The following is an 18038-nucleotide window of genomic DNA, read 5'->3' as shown; positions in this document are numbered from 1 at the left end:
AGCCTGTAGTACACGAATCTCCATGAACAATACATCCAAGCTTTAAATAACACAATCATCCTATTCAACCCTCTCAAGAGATTAAAGCATAGCCAGCAGCAAGCATGGCAGAGCCGACCAACACCCCGGTCCCCGCATCGACCCCTCGCTCAAGCTCACCTGTCGGACTCGGCGGCGGGCATCATCCTAATGCGCCCATCATCCCCATCACGTCCCTTCCTACTTCCCCTCTCGCAGCCGCCTTTGCTCCTCCCAGACGTCGAGTACTGCACATTGGAGATCCGGTGAGATACAACCTCGGCACATACGCCCAATTCAGCGCGCAATGTGAGATTATACGCCCAGAGGCGCACGAGCGCGAGCGGACCGCATTCCTTCAAGCTCTCCGGGAGAAACGATGGGGCGATTTCCACGCCATCTTTCGTCCATTCTGGGGGACGGGAGGTGAAATGGGCCGATGGGATGCCGAACTGATCGACGTTTTGCCCTCCACTGTCAAGGTCTTTGCCAGTGCTGGTGCTGGGTTTGACTGGGCTGACACCAAGCTCCTGGGCGAGAGAGGTATGTACATGTCCCTACACGACAGTGGTGACGGGTAGGGTGAGTCGCTGACTTGCACACAGGCATCGTATACTGCAACTCTGGGCTGGCCGCGGCTGAAGCGGTAGCGGACTTTGCTATTGCAATGATCATATCGACGTTCCGGGTGTTGCCGTGGTGTATCTCCGCCGCCTCATCCGGTGACACTGCCGAATTTCAGGATTGCCACGAAAACGCAACGACAAGATCACACAATCTCCGCGGGCACAAAGTTGGCCTGATCGGACTGGGACGTATTGGGCAGCAGATCGCCAAACGATGCAGATTCGGCTTCGGGATGGACATTTGGTATTACGACGTGGCCGAGATGCCAAAGAGTGTGACGGAGTCTCTCGAGGCCAAGACGTGCGCATCGCTGGAGGAGCTGGTCGGCAGTGTCGATGTCGTTGTTCTCTGCGCACCTGCTATTCCTGGGGCAACCAGCGCTCTCATTGCCGCGAGGGAGCTCGGGTGCTTCCGTGATGGTGCGCGCTTTGTCAACGTGGCACGAGGCTCGTTGGTCGACGAAGAGGCCGTGGCCGATGCCCTCGACAGTGGGAAGCTGAGCTCGGTGGCGCTGGACGTTCACCCTCGCGAGCCTGGCATCAGCGAGAGGCTGAGAGAGCATGCGAAGACGGGCAGGGCCATGCTGACATGCCACAATGCTGGAGGGACGGTGGAGACGCATATTGGGTTCGAGGAGCTCAGTATGCGCAACGTCATGGCTGTTCTGGGCGGGCAGATGGCCATCACTCCTGTGAATATGCAGTATTTGCGGTGATACAGCGGCATATTGCAGTGGGCGAAATCTAGTGATATGATGGCGGTCGAGAGATCATTGCGCACTTAATCTTGTAATCGAGCCAGGACTGTGTCTGTTTACATGGAAACCGTGCACACGTCCGATTCATCGTTTGCCATGCCATTCAATGCCTGCCATGTGGTAGTATCCGTAACGCCTCGCTAATAATGATTGTCCCAATGCCTCATTCAGTCTTTCTTCGGCTTCTTCCGCACCAGACCCGCGCTGAGGGTGTTTACCGCGGGAGCGGCCGTCTCTTCGGGTTTGGGCTTCTTGCGAATCACGCCTGCGCCAAGGGTGTTCACCTCCGAACCAGCGCCAGACTCGGCTCTCTTCCTCTTAACAAGTCCGTTCAGGTCGTTGGTTGATGGATCACTTGGATTCGCATCGTTGGTGCCAGTTGGTATCTCACGCGTGCCCACGACGCCGTACCCGAACGATGCCCCCATGCCCACCTCCCCTGTCCAGCGGCTGGTACTGGCCGCGGCTTTGTCGAGGGTTGAAAAGTCGAGATGCAGCAATAGCTCGACCATGCGTTTGTAGTCGGCTTCCCGAACAATACGCTCCCCGCGGCCCTCCTCGTTCCACGCGTAGTGCGCGGTATGCGACGGAGCCTTTGGCTCGTAATTCTTCGCGGCAGTTTTTATGCGCGGTGCTCGTGCAATGACAATCCCTGTCAGCTTCTTCTTCTTCTTCTTTTGTTTCTTGGATGTCTTCTTGGTTGCCGAGGCTGGTACAGCTCCTGCCATCGTTTTCGAGGTGAACAACTTCCGAGGCGTGGTGTTGACGGCCACATTGGACAAGGTGCGCGACTTCTTTGGTGTCTCTGGCGCCTGTGGCTGTTCCGTGGAAGAGACGTTGGGCGTCGGCAGCACGCTGTTCTTCTTCGTGTCATCCTGTGCCTCATCGTCGAAGACGATCCAGACGAACCCCGTCAATCTGCCACTCGAGCACTCTTGGCGGAAGGCCATCATCTCCCAGAACGTGTCCAGCGTCTTCACGCTCTTCCAGTTCCCCGTCAGGCGGAACGACTTGGTGCGCGTCGCTTCGTCGTCGAGTTCGTCTCGGAATCGCGACTTTGGGTCGTCGGGGTATTTGGGAATTAGACATCGAGGCGGTACCCAATCGAACTCTTTGGTGTAATGCGATATCTTCTCCAAGGGGTGGTCGGTTGTCCAGCGAGTGCTTCCCTTGGGGAGGAAGGCTTTCGTTTCGTGCGCATCGTGGCCAGGAACCACCAAGTAGCCTCCAATCCGATGGCCGAGGATGGGGTCCAGAACACGGCACCACCACTTCACGAGGCCTCGATCATCCAAAACATGCTTCCCCTTGTTCTTGACGCTGCCGGGGAACAGATACTGGTCCTGGGCTCGCGCGAACAGACTGATCACCAGCTGCACGTCCTTTCTCCTTCGCGTGTCGACCAGAAAGTTGACAAAAGTGGCACAGACTTCTCGGATCGGGCTCGGCGTGCCTTTCGGGAGGTTGAGAATGTGCAGGTATCCCGTCGAGTCGGCCTTGGACACAAATATGGTCGTGGCCCGGGCTGTCGTGAAGATGAAGACCTCCACGCCCAGGATGAGCACCTGTTTGTTCTTGACCTCTCCTGTCCCGACTGGCCGGTCAATGGATACGCAGAGAAAGTGTTTCTCGCAGTATGTTCGATCTGGCCGCTCATTCGGAGGCGGAGAGCATAGAGGTTCGCATTTTGTGGGGGGCGTCGAGAGATGGTGGACGTGAAAGGTGGTGGACTTTGGCAGCACCTTGGCTAGGCGCGTGCCCAGGGTGTCGGACATTGTAAGGGCTTCCTCTGGCGGTGATTGCAGCCAATTGAAGAGGAAGTCTTTGCTTATGATTCCACCAAGACTCAATAATCCATGAGTACACAGTTGATGCTTCGAAGCGCCATTTTCGGGCGTGATGATGAGTGAGGCAGCTCTGAGTATGCCCTTGCATCGTGAGAAGCGCACGCGACCGGGTCCTGTTCAGTGCGCCGTACAGGTACCTTCAGGTGCTTGGCGGGGTGGAGCCACCCTTACAGCTACCCCTGCCGACTGCACGTGATCTCGAGAAAATGTTCGCGACGCCTTCGACGCTTCTCCCAGATCCGCAACGCGACAGTCGACTGGAGTTCCCAAACCACATACTCCAGCACAATGGCTTCACTACCGTGTCGAAACGCCTTGGCGCGCAGTCGCCACATCATCCGCCCCAAGACGTTTGCCCGCACCTTCGCCATCAAAGACGCGGCGCCCCCGACAGAGCAGCCCGAGAGCTTCAACCCCGAGACACGACGACAGCCACGATGGCAGGCAACGCCCGAGGGCATGGTGGCCCCCTTTCGCGTGAGAGTTGCCAAGAACCCCGTCAACTCGGAATGGGCTGTCAACTCGGACCCCCGGGTTCTCGATGAATTCTACGAGAATCTACTCGGACCCGAGGGGCCCAACATGCTGCCCGAGGAGTTGAAGTGGCTAGCCATCACCCACAAGAGTTTCGATCAGGCAAAAAGAGGAAACAATGAGCGTTTGGCTATGATGGGTAGGTTTCGAACCTGGTGGTGCTGCGACCGTAGGCTCCAGTGACTAATGGGACGACAGGGCGCATGGCGATCTACATGGAGGCCTGCAAGACGACGGTGAACAGCGAGCGCAACCCGAAATTAGGAGACGGAGAGGATATCCACCCCCAATTGCGATCCGTGGACAACCTGCACATTGAGTCGCCCACCAGTCGTGTCGTGTCGAGCCTGTTAGCAACCGCCCAAAATACCGATCTCCTCAAGGTGTTGCGGTGGAAACCGCGACTGGTATGGCCCCCGGAAGCACTCTATCTCGAGAGAACTGATACTAATCCTTTTTTCTAGACACAAGATCTTGAGCAGTCAGGCGTCTCGACTATTTCATCTCGCGCTGTGCAGGCGATTGTCGGAGCTATATTGCTCCAGCATGGCTCGGAGGTGGCATCGACAGTGATCAGGGAGCGGATACTGCAGGCCCCACGGCGCTCGGCCGCGTGAGCGCGGTCAACTTGTTATCATATTTGTATTACCTCCTCGTCACACCCGGCGACTGTATCAATGTACATGGAACATACCGGATCATGTCCAGCGTATTGCCGATCTTCAGAGCGAAATGATTTCGATGGAACCATGTCGGTGAAAGGCGCCAGGCCAGGGAGGTGTCTGGCAGAAGTGGAACAGCGACATGAGGCTTGGTTCCCCTGTAAATGTCTGGGCTCCTCATATGTCTGCCCATTACTGGAGGACTTGGTAGTCCTGCTCACTAGGACCACAGCCCACTAGCCACTGTCCAGTAATGACCTTTAAAGCCTCAACATTTGGGAACGGAGCATTGTTCCAAAGTAAATTACAATACATCAGGACTTGGCCCGTTTTGCACCCCGAAAGCTTGGAGCGCAGCAAGCTACCGGGTAGGCCAGTCTGCTAACCAAGCAACGAGCAAAATTGCTTGTGCGAAAAAGAAACATCCGCCTGATATTACCCTGAACAATTGGAGTCGAAACCTGAATCATTGCCAACTCATTGCGCTCCAGGTGATAGATACCGGCATTATAGCCCAGTGCTAAGGTCGCTGGAAGAGGTGTTTCGTACAGTCGTACCATACTCCGTAGTCCGTACGGACGGAGAGGTGGAGACCAGATCTCCAAGATCAGACTTGGTCTTCCGCAAATCTTCATCTCGATGCCTCGTTCCTGAGATCCGACATAAGCCAACAATCTGGCCGGCGCCAAGTGCGCCGCTTTGATCACTTGGAAGGCAATCGCTTCTTGTCTCCAGTCATCTAGCCTGTTGTGCCATTGGGCAAACCGTCAACATGCCCCGAGACCCGGCGGCACCCAAATCGCGGAGGCATGTCACGACCGCATGTATACCCTGCAGAAAGAGTAAAGTCAAGGTGGGTCTTGCAATAACCGTCTGTAGCATCAAGTCTCCAGTCTACTGACAGCCTGCAGTGTGATGGCGTGACGCCTCTTTGTGGTCCTTGTAGACAAAGCAATAGGCAGTGTCGATACCAGACGGGTGAGGATAAGCGGAAGTAAGATCCACTGACTTATCTTTGCGTCAAGATGTTAGCTCACTATTGCTCAGAGTATCCCCCAGAGCAGCTGTAGACCTTCTTCTCGCTAGAGTTGACGAACTCACACGCTTCATCCGCGACAATCATCTGGTGCCACCAGCGGCAAGCGAAGAAACGGTCTCTGTCCTCTCCAAGCTTGGCCACAATCTGGACGTTGATGGCCACGAACAGAATGGGAGGCTTTCCCCAAATTCCTTTGACAACGCTCCCCTGAAGGATTCGAGTTATTCCAGCCATCAAAAGCAGAGTGCTGTTGCCCAGATGATCGCCTTGCCTAACGCAGAGTCAAGACACAGTGATGTCGCCACAGGGACAGAGGTACAGCAAGAATACTCTTTCGTCCAGACGCTTGATTGGGACTGGTCGCAGGACTTGCCGGGCTGCGATCTGGACGTCACCAACTTTTGGGACTTTGAGCTGAACCAGGGTCTACTTTCGAATCCAGATGGCGCCCAGCCAATATTCGACGCGTCTATGCTCCCAGATCCTTCAGACCACCAGATATCCGACTCAAGCGATGAAGAGGATATGGAGGCCCTGGTTGACCAGATCTCATATCGCGTTGGCTCCCTGAAGATCGAGCCCGACGGCCAAACGCGATACTACGGGCCAACCTCGAACTACAGCATGAAGGATGTCTCCGCGCCAGAAGGCCAGGTCACAATCAACAGGACAGTCCGGCGCGATGGGCAAGCCGCACTGAATAGTCTTGGCCTCGGCCGCCAAGTGCCCCCCGAGATAGAGAAGCACCTCATCGAACTCTACTTTTGCTGGCAGGAGCCGTCTATCAATGGCATCGACAGATCCCTGTACGAGAGCGCCCAGACCGCGTGGATAGAGAAGGAAGAGGATACGCCACATTACTCCGAGTCACTCAAAAACGCCATGTTTGCGCCCCTACTATTCATCAGAGCAGACTGAAGCTGACAGTTGACAGATGTGCATTGGGGGCCAATTTTGAGATTCACTACCATCCTTCCTTCGTGACTTTTCCACGATGTCTTCCTGACTTTTTTGGCGATCGGGCCAAGGCCTTGTTGGACATTGAGCAGGACAACCCAACGGTGGCGACTGTTCAAGCGTTGGTGTTGCTGAGTGTCCATGAGATAGGATGTAGAAGAGATGCGAGAGGCTTCCTCCTGAGTGGTGGGTCATTATTGAATTCTGCGTATCTGTATGGGATTGTTAACCTCCTGATAGGCTCCGCGTTACGACTGGCTTTCCACCTCGCTCTGCACATTGACATGGCCCCGTTCGTCGAAAAGGGGCTAATGAAGAAGGAAGAAGCCGAGATCCGCCGCAAGGTCTTCTGGAGTGCTTATGTCGCGGACCAGTAAGTAAATAGCCACTACCTATCATATCTCCACGGCTAAGCTGGCAGTTCGTGGGGTTTCTCCCTGGGCAGGCCATTCCGTACCAACATGGAGGATGTCACTGCGGCCAAGCCAGGAGAGAGCGAGTTACCGAAGACTGTGGCATTTTGGACGCCTTATGCTTCGCAGACCAAGCGAGCTGATGTAGAACTCCCGGACACAAGAGACCAAGTCAGTCAGCGACACATTGCCCTATGTGAGATCATGGCGCCGTTGGGCAACGTGCTGTAAGTGATAGACCAAAAGTCTCGGAACGTACATTGTTCATAACATTCTAGATACGGCAACGCAAAGATACCCCACGAGACTCTGCAAGAGCTCAATACAACGACAGTCGGCGAGTTATGGACGTGGTTTCAAGATTTACCCACTCCGCTCCAAATCGACCTCGACAATCCGGACAAGTCCTACCTACCGCATGTCCTCCTATTGCAGTAAGTCTTCAACCCTAATGCCCCTGACCACGATTGTTGACCGCTCAGGATGCATTACTACCAGAACATGATCTACGCCCATCGTCCATGGATGTCACGAACCCTGACCCAACCATCTCCTCAGCAAGGTCCAGGCCGCAATCATGCGCGTATGGTGTGCGTTGAATCCGCGGCCTGTATTGGCAAGATTCTCGTCATCTTTGAAAGACAATATTCATTCAACAGGATGCACCTTCACGCCGTGAGCATCACGTGCTCGGCCGCGATGCTGCTCATCCTTGCCTGCGTCACGCGCTATCCTGGCCTGCCGAAAGCAGATATTGACAACCACCTAGGATCATGCTTCAGGGCTTTGGAGGCATTCAGTCCGTTTTGGAACACGGCGAAACGGGCTAGGGAGTTTCTGACCGCCTTGCAAAGGAAATGGGTGAAGAAGGAACGCCAGCAAGAGAGGAAGAGGATGAGAGAGGAGGAGGCCAGGGAGGATGTTCGAGCCAAGAGGCCTGGCGGAGTAGACGAGAACCTCGAGTGGCCGGCGGCAGCCACTGAGGCTGGCGGCTACTGATATACCACAAGAATTGCAGGCTCAGTTCGAGAGCTGCAGTATGCAATGTCCCTGATGATACATCGGTCAATACGAACGCTATTGTCAGCCTGTGCGTCAATGTCATAAGCTGGTAGGCCTACCTATCCGTCTCGCGTGCCAGACAACGCCAGCCCCAGGGGAAGTACCAGTCTCAACTTCACGGGCGCTCAGTTCCAACGTCTGTTAACAGCCATCCAACCCGGACAGCAACAGCAACCACCACTTTACACACAACTGATGAGATCCGCATAACGCTACAATTGGTAGCAATTCTGCGCTACCTGGCCCAGGCCAGAGGAGACGATCTGAATAAGACCTCTACATCATTTCTTTCTCCATCCCTCACTTAGGTGAGCGGACACAAGCCTACATCAAACCATCAACAACACTACACCATGTCCCTCAACACCAAACTACTCTGCCAGGCAGAGGAGCTGCTCGCCTTTGACGTAGCTATGCTATAAAGGCTTCCGCGCTGTGACAACAAAGTATCGAAACATCAGGTGGTCGTCGCCTTCCCCGTCCACCACGTCTCGAACCTCCTCATTAAGCCGCCTCACCTCGTCCGCCTTCCACCCAAGTACATCCGTGAACAGGGCGGCGGTGAACGCCTCGACACCCTCGGCAAAGTTGACCACCATAAGTGAGCCCAGCTCTCTCGATCGTGGATGTTGCGGCCAGTACCCGATAGGCAAAGGGAACTCCTGCTGTTGAATATCGACGAACCCAACAGTCTCGCACCACGAACGGAACGAGGGCGCTGGGTCAAAGGGTCGTCCTATGCGATCGCACGCCTCTGAGAGTCCATCCATCAACCTCCTGAGCGGATGTCCCGGCAACAACGGCTGCCGTGACCCGTCTGCGGAGGAGGCGTACACCACGTTCTCCGACTCGGCCAGCTCGAGCCAGCCGCCGGGCTTGAGATGTCGGTACATTTTGCGAATGAGTCCAGGCCAATCGCGTACCGAGGCTGCCATGTACCGGCAATGGATAAAGTCGTACATGTCATCTGCCCAGTCAATCTCCACGTCGTCGACGACGAAGCGAACGTTGGCCGGCACCCACATGGGCTGTATGGGGCTCAAGTCGACGCCCACGACCGACGCAGCAGGATTGGCATCCCCAAACGCAATGGGCCATGTCCCCGTGCCCGTGCCAATGTCCAGCACGGCCGCATCGGGGGGGATGGGGGCCAGATGGAGCTTGTCACCCATCAAGGTGGTGAAGAGGTAGTGCAGCATGTCCAGACGAGCCTGCTCGAGCTCATCATTGGGGAAGTTGTAGGCCCCTGCCTGGAGGCCGTGGTATCGCCTGCCATGGCGGTACTCGTGCGTGGGCAGATGTGCGCTCAGTCGCGTGGCGACGCTCGTCAGCGATTCACCGTAGCCAGAGTCATCAGGGTCACTGTCATGAGCGCTGTCGGGATCTCGGGCGTCTGCTTGTCCATCTTGGGGGTCGCCCGTTTGGTACATGTAGGAGTGGCCTATGTGGTCTGTGCTGTGATTCTCGGCGAGGCGATGGTCGAAAGACATGGCAGCGGGAGAACCAGACACGTCCAATTGCCAGGGGCGGGTTGGTCGCTCGGTCAAGAACGGGGGCGGCGGGGACGGTGTCTATTGTCTTGGCGAACCTCTTCTGAAATCTGGGGTACTGATTAAATCACTACGTAATGCTCGATAAATGCTGTTAGTGGGTACTTCCTAGTGGGTGCATCTATGGGCAGGCTGGGAGCAGCATGCAGGTACTGAGTAACAGTTCTGATCGGAAATTAGGACCAGTCGTCATAGTATTGAGTCTATTGACTAACAACGGCAACAAAATATAGGGGATGGCGTGAGGTTCTCTTTTGTTAAAGTACATGTACGGGATATTATTGTTCCAATATCGGGCGTACCCCCTGCAGCAACTTTACGCAGTCGAGGCGGCTTCATGGCAACGTGCGATCCTACTTAAAACAACCCTCCCACGGATGCCTTGCGACACTTGGCTTCGATCTCGGCGATGAAGCGCTCGGGCGTCGCACTGTTGGTGATTTGACGACTGACCTCGAGATACCGCTCCTTGAAAGCCGCCCAGAGCTTCTTGTCTCCATCCACATCCGAAGATGGATCGGGATAGTATGGGTCGTTCCAGAAGAAGGCGTCGACGATCTTCTTGAGCCCGGCAGAGTTATCCTCGAATGTGGAGCAGCTGGTCCTGATTAGTACTCTGACTCCTGAAATGTCGAATTATAGATTGAGCTTACAGGTTGAAGTCGATGAGCCAAACACTGACCCCTCGGGTATCTGCTGGAGACTGATGAGGTTGGGCCAAAGCGTGTTCATTCTCATCGAGACTGGCTTCCCTCTCAGCAGCGGCCACTTCATCAGGCGAGCGCCCAAGGATAAACTCCACGTCGTTGCCATCGACGCCGGCCTTCCAGTGAAGAATCGAGAGTGTTTGGGCCATGACATGCATACGCCATGGTGTTCAGCTTCAGCTGCTCCATTTCATTGACGTGGAGTGGAAAGTTTTGAAGCTTGAAGTTTCCAAGCTTGGTCTGGTTCTTATTTGATTCTCGACGGCCGAGATAAATTCGAACCAGGCAGTTCTGGTTCACTGGCATGGCCAGAAACTCCTGCTTCGTCTCTCGGATGGCGGGAGGGCAGAGGCTGTCCACAATAGCGTGACGAAAGGACATGGGAACGGCGAAGACTCTTGCCGAGACCAAAGCGAATTCATGAGTGTGGAGACGACCATGGTACTGTAAATCATGATAGCTCCAGAAGCTCCGCGTGTCGGGACTCACGCATGTGGCGACGCGCGGGATGTTGATGTCTTTGGCGAGGGCAGGATCACAGCCTGGACGGCGTCGAGAACACGTCGATGTATTGTACAATCGTTCAACAGCTGCTCGAACTTCTCTTCAGCGTTGGGGATTTTCGCGACGGCAGCGAACCCAGAGGGGATAGAGCCAGGGAGGGCGAAGACGGTGCCGCACTGGCCTTTTCCAATTTCAACCAAGGGTTTCCTCGAATCATACCCGCGGTCAGTATCGATATCTTCTCCAAGACTTGCCGGGCGATCCATGATGAGCTATGGTGGCGTAAAGGCGTGGATGATGGGATGGTAAATAAGGGGTTGACAGAGACAGGAGAAAATGAAGAAGTAGGAAGGACAGAGGAGGTTTTATGCATTGACAGCATCAAAGAATTTGCAGCCCATCAAGGTCAATATTGACAGATCGCCTGGACATAATACACTCTGAGCTATTATAGACTCAATTGTTTCTCTGCTTCTGGACAAATATGAAACTTCTGCGGACCGAATGTGTCGCTCGCAATACACGCTCCTTCATAGTTCCCAATACCTTTTCGCAATAAGTGCCATTATCTCGTTGGTACATCTCTTATCTTTTCTGCCATGTTGCAACTTCAGGCCACGGTACTGTGCTTCGGCAGAAGGTGAGGTTGTTCACTACTAGTGTCTGATATACTTTCGTCTATACACGTTCAGACGGGGCCAACTTACACCAGATTCGTGCGCCAAGAACAAAGTTAGTTACAATACCACTGGCATATTTTACTACTTTAAGTGTCATACTTTATATTATTCTTTATATAAAGTTGAATGCGTACCCACCAGCATACCCTACCGAAAGATGTTTAAGCCCCCATGTAACAGCTTTTGGCATGGTATGTGTGGACGAGAATGAACAACGTCTACTGCAAGACACCGGTCACGAGACTGAACGACGGCGTGATGGAAAGTAAGACAATTCATCGTCAAAGGCCTACATTTTACACCGCAATTAGGTCCGTTTCGTGCTATAGCAGGCTCATCACACAGCATTCGGCAATTAGAACGTCAATGTCATTCATAAATTCATTATTATTCGCTAGCTTGAAATAATTTAGATACCGAGAGCCTTGGCGATGGCCTCACCAACACCCTTGGCCGAGGCAGGGTTCTGCCCAGTGATGAGCTTGCCATCAGTGACAACCTTCTCACCCCAAGGCTGGTCAGCGAGGACAAAGTTGGCGCCGTTCTTCTTGAGCTCGGTCTCGAGCAGGAAGGGCATGGCGTCGGTCAGACCAGCCTGCTCCTCCTCGGTGTTGGTGAAGCCGGTGACGGTCTTGCCCTTGACAAAGGCGGTGCCGTCGGCGTTCTTAACGTTGGCGAAGACAATGGGGCCGTGGCAGACGGCGGACACGGGCTTGCCGGCGGCCCAGAACTCCTGGATCAGCTTGATCGAGTCCTCCGAGGTGGCGAGGTCGAACATGGGGCCGTGGCCGCCGGGGTAGAAGAGGGCATCAAACTCGTTGGCGCGGCCGAGGAATTCCTTGAGGGGGGTGGTGTTCTCCCAGACGGAGGACTTGTTGTTGAGGAACTCCACTGAGGCCTTGTCTTCCTTGAAGGCCTCAACGGAGGCCTGGTCCAAAGGGGCCTTGCCACCCTTGGGCGAGGCCATGACAAGCTCGGCCTTGGGGGCTAGGACATCGTAGGGGTGGGCGAGTTCGGGCTGTGTTGAAGTCAGTAGGAGTGGGAGACGACTGTGAGAGGATGACGTACGAGATACCAGCCAGTGGGCTTGCCGGTTGTGGTCATCTTGTCCGCAGACGTGAGGACGACGAGGATCTTGGGAGCCATTGTGATAGATTTCTGTGTGTTGATTTGGTAGATTGGGTAGAATTGATTGTCAGAGGTGGTGATGATGCTGTGTGATGAGGATGAAGATAAACTGCCAGCTACCGGATTGAGAGGGACCAAAGCTTTTTAAGAGCTGCCCGAGAGCTCCCCACGTCGCATCATACCCGTCATAATAATTTCACTTTTGATCCCCTCGATTCCCAAGCTTTCGCTGTCGTTCTCCCTGCGGCCCGAGTGATTGGGCATTGACGTCAGACAGTCAGAGCAGGGGTCCCCCTCTTGAGCGCCTCAACCACCCCGATGGGGGAATGCCCGCTAAGGCGACCAATCACGCGGGCGGTCTGAGATCCGTGCCCCGGAGCATCGGGGCGGAAAGCGGGGCCGCTCTCCGGAGTCGCGGAGCGTGACAGGGAAGGAGCTTCGGGGCGGACGGGCAAGGAAGGAGAGATCGTCACGGATCGAAGACGGTATTTGGATTCAGAATCAGAACTACGTACTGAACCTACTAGTATCTGACATGACCTCTGCGGTCTGGGCACAAGTGTTTGAGAGGAATTGCCATGTATGAGCCGCTTCTGAGAGGTGGTATCAGGAGAATCATGCATTACTACTAATTATACGTAAGATATCAAAGACACCCTAGTCTAATCCTTCCTCTCGTCCTTGAAGGCTTTTTCAAAGTCGACGAGCGTAAACCTGTAGCGCACCTTGTTCTCGTGCACACGCTCGACGGCCTCCTTGCAGCCGGCCTCGCCAACGCTCAGCGTCTCAACCCAGGGACCGAGACCCTTCTCCGCGCACAGGGCCAGCATGGCATCCATCTCCTGATGGTTGCCCAAGTGCGAACCCGTCAGCTTGGGGGCGTTGCCCGCAAAGGCACCGGCGGTGAGCTGGGGCAGCGCCTCGTCCGGCAGACCGACCATGTGGAAGTCGCCCATGGGCTTGAGCAGGGTGAGCAGCTTGGCCAGGTCGTACCTGTGCGTCATGTCGGAGCAGCAGAGGATAAAGTCAAACTTGTTTGTCCACTTGTCGGCCCAGCCGTCCTTGGAGGTGACGATGCCGTCCTTGGCCCCCATCTTCTTCACGTCCGCCACCTTGTCCTCGGACGTGGTGAGGGCGTACGTCTCGGCGCCGAGCGCGTTGGCGAACTGGATGCCCATGTGGCCCAGGCCACCGATGCCGAGGACACCGACGCGCTTGCCGGGTCCGACGCCGGCGCGGACAAGGGGGGAGTAGGTTGTGATGCCGGCGCAGAGCAGCGGGGCGGCTACCTTTGTCTCAAGCTTGTCGGGGATGCGGAAGGTGAAGTACTCGTGCGCACGGATATGGCTGGCGAAACCACCATGCGCCCAGCTGCCGTCTGCGTACTGCGCGTTGTATGTGTCGACCATCTTGGGGCAGTAGTTCTCGTTCTTGGACTTGCACAGGTCGCACTCGAGGCACGCCTGGACCTGAGCGCCGACGCCGACGCGGTCGCCTACCGAGATGCCCTTGACGTGGTCGCCCACGCGGACGGCGCGACCCACGACCTCGTGGCCGACGCAGAGGGGACCCTTGAAGTCACCCCAGCCGCCCGTCACAGAGTGGACATCGGAGCCGCACACGCCGCAGGCGTCGATCTGCACGTCAATGTCGTGGGACTCAAAGGGCTTGGGCTTGAGCTCGGTCTTCTTGAACTGGTTCCAGGTTTTGGGGCTGTCGACGGCAAAGCCGTGGAAGGTATCAGGGTAACCCATCTTGGATAGCGTAGGAGTGATGAACCTGTAATGTGATGTAGTTTGACCGGCAATGGAGGGTTCAACAGGGTGTGGTGATGTTGATTGTATTTGTATAGTCTATCAAGGTGTTTCTACTTTCTAGGGGGAAAGGTCCAGGATGGGTATAAATACGGCACGGCACTTTGCAGTGACGTCTTGTTCGATTCAACGTCCAGCTCTCTTCTTCGAACTACGTAGGCTCTAGTCCCAATCAATGATGGAATGGGCTCGAAAAAAAGGCCTTGTCGAGTGAGGTGTCACTGACGTATCCAGGCCTCGGAGCAAACTGTCCACGAGCCCAGGGTCCGAGACAGCACAAGGACGGGACAGCGTGCTCGCCATGCCAGATATTATTGGGGATTCCGCAGAACAAATGGACCTGAAGTAATGGAGCCGGCCACTCGCTTCGCACGATCCGCATCATCGACGTGGGAGGGTGGAAAGACGCTCCCGAGCAGACCGCGGCCGCGGTGGGTCCCGCTGTGTGGACGATCGTGACGATCGGGGACGGGGACCGCGTCAACGTCATACATTCAAGGAGGCTTTTGAGGGTTGCTTTCTTTTGCGGGATGCATTCTTTTGCAAGTCTAATCTGTCGTCGAGGGACACGAGTCAGTGGGGTTCTAGGCTTTCTTCCACAACGCGGACCAGGATTCTCCAAACCTGTCATGGGCTCATGCATGGGTCCGTCCTTCTAAGGCGTCTAGCCAGGAAGAGCCGCCTGCGGCTCATACCGAAATGGCACTGCGGGTATCCGTAGAAGGAAGTGGCTCATGTGTTTAATCAACCGGTAAGTCAATCATTGATGTTTTGAGCGCTATTCGTAGATCTGGGCCAAGTTTGAGCTCCAAAGGCACGCCAAGTCGTCTGCCCTTCCATTATGGTTACCCTGCATCTAAGAGTGCTTCCTGCGTACCCTACACATGGACGCTTCCCTACGCAGACAGTCACACAAAAGGGGTAAAAGGGGCAATGTGCAAGGGGCAATGGAACACAAGCTGATCTTGGAAATAATTACATTGCATTCGCTTAGACTAATTATCAGCCTCCCCCACAAGACTCAGACCTGCTCGGCGTGGTGGGCACCGGCGCCGTCCGTCTTCTCGCCAGCCATAGTCAGCTCAACGGCAAACTGGCTGGCGGCCTCTGGTCCAAACTTCCTAGCACTGACGCGGTGCTCAAAGAGCAGGTCGAGCTCGGCGTAGGTCAGGCCCTTGGGCTCGGGAAGGCGGAAGAAGACCCAGATACCGCAGAGGAGGGTGATGCCGGCCCAGAAGAAGGCGGTCTTGGCGCCCCAGTCCCAGGCGTTGCGGCCGATCATCTGGGGCATGAGGAAGCCGGTGGCGAGCCCGGCAATGTTGTAGGCGGCACGGGCGAGGGCGACGGTCTTTGTGCGGAGCCGGGTCGAGGGCATCTCGGCGACGAGGGAGTAGCAGGCCGGGCCGAGACTGAGCTGAAAGAAGAACAGCATGACGATGAGCAGGGAGCCAATGGCCCAGGAGCGGGCCTCGTTCTGGGCGGGGATGCCAATGCAGCCGACGACGATGAGGATGACGAACATGAAGATGAGGCCGTAGAGGTACATGGTGCGGCGGCCGACGTGGGTCATAATGTACCAGGCGCAGACGCAGCCGAAGAGCTGGAGGGCGTCCTTGCCGACGTTGAGGGAGTAGGCGTCCTGGGGCCCGAGGCCGGCCTGGACGAGGAACTGGGTGGCGTAGGACATGAAGGGGACGCCACAGAGGGCCTGGACGACCCAGGTGATGGAGGAGATCTCGGTGCGGCGCAGGTCGGAGCCGCGGAAGCAGTCCCAGTAGTGGGTGCCGGTGCTGATCTCAATCTCGAGCTGGTTGGTGGCCTGCATCATCTCCATGTGGGCGTCGATGTCAAAGGGGATGCCGGCGTCGAGGTTGACGATCTGGAGGACGGCGGCGCGGGCCTCGTCGAGGCGGCCCTTGCGGACGAGCCACCAGGGCGACTCGGGGGCCATGAAAGTGACGGCGATGATGGGCAGAGGCCAGATCCACTGGAGGGCAAAGGGGATGCGGTAGCCCCATTGGCCTTCGATGCTCATGAGGCCGCGGAGGATGCCGCTGGAGAGGAGGATGCCAATGACCCAGCACATGTTGATCCACGAGGTCATGTAGGTGCGCAGGTGGACGGGGCAAATGTCGGCGGCGTAGGTGACGGCGAGGGTCTGGAAGACGCCCCAGGGAATGCCCTGGACGATGCCGGCGGCGACGAACATGGGGAGGCCGGTGGAGAAGAAGGGGATGAAGACGGCGCCAATGAGGAAGACCATGAAGAAGATCATGGACTTTTTGAAGCCGATCCACTCGGTGACGATGCCGTTGATGATGAGGCCGATGATGGAGCCGGCCTGCGTCGAGTTGCTGATGGCCGTCTGCCAGGTGGCGCTGATGAGCATGCCGCCGTCGGGGTCGACCTGGTTGCCGTAGTGGTTCTTGAAGGCCGGGTAGGCGTAGAAGTTGGACATGAGGTTGGTGTCGTAGCTGGGGGGGGTCAGGTCAGTTCTGGTCACTCTGGTGGGCTTTGGGGAAAAGGGGGAGAACAAGAACATATACATACCCCTCCATGATGATGCAGAGCGACAGGAAGAAGGAGAAGAGGATGGCCTTGGGCCAGAGGCGCAGCGTGTCTCTGAGGCTCATAGCACGCTCGTTGACAATGGCCTGCTGGGCAGCGAGGCCCTCGTGGGCGAGCGAGTCCATGTTGTTGTCGACGGGGGCTGCAGCACTGCTCTGGAGCTCCTTTTCGGCAGCCATGGCGACGGTTGGCTGGGTGAGAGTAGGAAAGAAAAGGAGGAGGAGGAGGACAAGTGGAAGACTTGTTGATCTGAAAGGGGGCAGTGAGGCTTTTGGAACCGACGAGGCAGGCGAGGGGCTTTATACTTGAGATATGGATGCCGGTTTCGAGGTCGGGTCCCCAGATTCCAAGACAGATCGGGGCAGGTGAGGATTAGGAAGCCAAGACTGAGAGAGAGAGCAACCCCATGCCAGGACCCATGCCATGTGGTATTGAAAACAGTCCGTGGAGGCGGGTCTGGCCGGTCAGGTGGTGGTGAGGGAGAAGAAATCGTGAAGAAGGTTTTCCGTCGCTAGCCTCATCCGCGTTAGTTGGGGGCGCTCGGCCAGTGCAACTACAGGCTGCGGCCCCCCCTGTTGTGCGCCAAGATGGTGTGCCCGGCAGCCTGCAGGCGTGCTGTACGAGGGCTAAGGGCAGAGGAACCCCCCATGGGGGGGGCATGGAGACACTGAAGTCGGGGATGGCCTGGGGTGCCAGCAGCGTGGACCCTAATAGGCGAATTCCAGTGCATTGAAGACTGCACGGCCAATCAGAATGCTCCGTGGGCTTCTCCAACGTGGCCAGGGCAGGGCTCAGCCGCGGCCCAGCGTCCTCCAGGGCCCTGCCATCGCGAACGACTCCAGTCCTCACTTTCGTGTCACCCAGTTGCTCTGCTCTTCTTCTCTTCTTTCTTTCGACGCCTCGTCTTCTTCCAGACTCTAATTGCTAGCTACCCCATGGAGCCCCATCTTCACCGCAAATCCCCGCTCGCTGACCTCTGAGGGCAGCACCACCATTTCCTCGACACCCATCCTGCGCCCTCAGCGGCCAGGCCAGGCCAGTCCACGGCAGAGTTTTCCGACGCTTTTCCATGCGCTAGACCCGACTCGGTCACGACAGCCGGGTCCCTCCTCAACTTCTCCTCCTCCGTCTCCTCTTCACGAGCCGAAGCGACAGAGATTGTCTCGTCCCC

General features: G+C 56.2%; 9 protein-coding genes across 9 annotated transcripts; 3 read left to right on the top strand and 6 right to left on the bottom strand.

The window, feature by feature from the left end:
• Window positions 1-8: 8 nt before the first annotated feature.
• On the top strand, window positions 9-1465 carry F5Z01DRAFT_236254 (uncharacterized protein). The gene is made up of 2 exons (XM_046258369.1): window positions 9-561; window positions 624-1465. Exons 1-2 carry the CDS (start codon window positions 105-107, stop codon window positions 1358-1360), a joined length of 1194 nt encoding a protein of 397 aa, XP_046116131.1. The 5' UTR covers window positions 9-104; the 3' UTR covers window positions 1361-1465.
• On the bottom strand, window positions 1465-3357 carry F5Z01DRAFT_236028 (histone acetylation protein-domain-containing protein). Its single transcript, XM_046258364.1, has one exon. It carries the CDS (start codon window positions 3175-3177, stop codon window positions 1570-1572), a length of 1608 nt encoding a protein of 535 aa, XP_046116130.1. The 5' UTR covers window positions 3178-3357; the 3' UTR covers window positions 1465-1569.
• Window positions 3358-3492: 135 nt separating this feature from the next.
• Window positions 3493-4772, top strand: F5Z01DRAFT_661130 (ribonuclease-III-like-domain-containing protein). Its single transcript, XM_046263868.1, has 3 exons — window positions 3493-3922; window positions 3982-4190; window positions 4248-4772. Exons 1-3 carry the CDS (start codon window positions 3538-3540, stop codon window positions 4398-4400), a joined length of 747 nt encoding a protein of 248 aa, XP_046116129.1. The 5' UTR covers window positions 3493-3537; the 3' UTR covers window positions 4401-4772.
• On the top strand, window positions 4745-8093 carry F5Z01DRAFT_236083 (fungal-specific transcription factor domain-containing protein). The gene is made up of 8 exons (XM_046258367.1): window positions 4745-5298; window positions 5357-5439; window positions 5493-6368; window positions 6419-6627; window positions 6682-6814; window positions 6863-7081; window positions 7133-7288; window positions 7337-8093. The coding sequence occupies exons 1-8, from the start codon at window positions 5218-5220 to the stop codon at window positions 7851-7853; spliced, it is 2274 nt and encodes a 757-aa protein (XP_046116128.1). The 5' UTR covers window positions 4745-5217; the 3' UTR covers window positions 7854-8093.
• Window positions 8093-9494, bottom strand: F5Z01DRAFT_236859 (S-adenosyl-L-methionine-dependent methyltransferase). Its single transcript, XM_046258371.1, has one exon. The coding sequence runs from the start codon at window positions 9404-9406 to the stop codon at window positions 8333-8335; it is 1074 nt and encodes a 357-aa protein (XP_046116127.1). The 5' UTR covers window positions 9407-9494; the 3' UTR covers window positions 8093-8332.
• Window positions 9495-9499: 5 nt separating this feature from the next.
• F5Z01DRAFT_752078 (zinc finger protein-domain-containing protein) lies at window positions 9500-10982 on the bottom strand. Its single transcript, XM_046267067.1, has 5 exons — window positions 10751-10982; window positions 10663-10715; window positions 10372-10617; window positions 10120-10289; window positions 9500-10064 (listed from the first exon to the last, which is right to left on the bottom strand). Exons 1-5 carry the CDS (start codon window positions 10941-10943, stop codon window positions 9824-9826), a joined length of 903 nt encoding a protein of 300 aa, XP_046116126.1. The 5' UTR covers window positions 10944-10982; the 3' UTR covers window positions 9500-9823.
• A 674-nt stretch (window positions 10983-11656) lies between these two features.
• On the bottom strand, window positions 11657-12732 carry F5Z01DRAFT_661120 (ThiJ/PfpI family protein). Its single transcript, XM_046263867.1, has 2 exons — window positions 12426-12732; window positions 11657-12375 (listed from the first exon to the last, which is right to left on the bottom strand). The coding sequence occupies exons 1-2, from the start codon at window positions 12501-12503 to the stop codon at window positions 11767-11769; spliced, it is 687 nt and encodes a 228-aa protein (XP_046116125.1). The 5' UTR covers window positions 12504-12732; the 3' UTR covers window positions 11657-11766.
• A 377-nt stretch (window positions 12733-13109) lies between these two features.
• Window positions 13110-14401, bottom strand: F5Z01DRAFT_235594 (chaperonin 10-like protein). The gene has a single exon (XM_046258360.1). It carries the CDS (start codon window positions 14237-14239, stop codon window positions 13148-13150), a length of 1092 nt encoding a protein of 363 aa, XP_046116124.1. The 5' UTR covers window positions 14240-14401; the 3' UTR covers window positions 13110-13147.
• A 689-nt stretch (window positions 14402-15090) lies between these two features.
• On the bottom strand, window positions 15091-17233 carry F5Z01DRAFT_235645 (alpha glucoside transporter). The gene is made up of 2 exons (XM_046258361.1): window positions 16850-17233; window positions 15091-16773 (listed from the first exon to the last, which is right to left on the bottom strand). The coding sequence occupies exons 1-2, from the start codon at window positions 17044-17046 to the stop codon at window positions 15321-15323; spliced, it is 1650 nt and encodes a 549-aa protein (XP_046116123.1). The 5' UTR covers window positions 17047-17233; the 3' UTR covers window positions 15091-15320.
• Window positions 17234-18038: the final 805 nt, after the last annotated feature.

This window comes from Emericellopsis atlantica, assembly GCF_019669845.1.
Source record: "Emericellopsis atlantica unplaced genomic scaffold F5Z01scaffold_22, whole genome shotgun sequence".
Lineage (NCBI taxonomy): Eukaryota > Fungi > Ascomycota > Sordariomycetes > Hypocreales > Bionectriaceae > Emericellopsis > Emericellopsis atlantica.
This window is presented reverse-complemented; position numbering and strand designations above follow the sequence as displayed.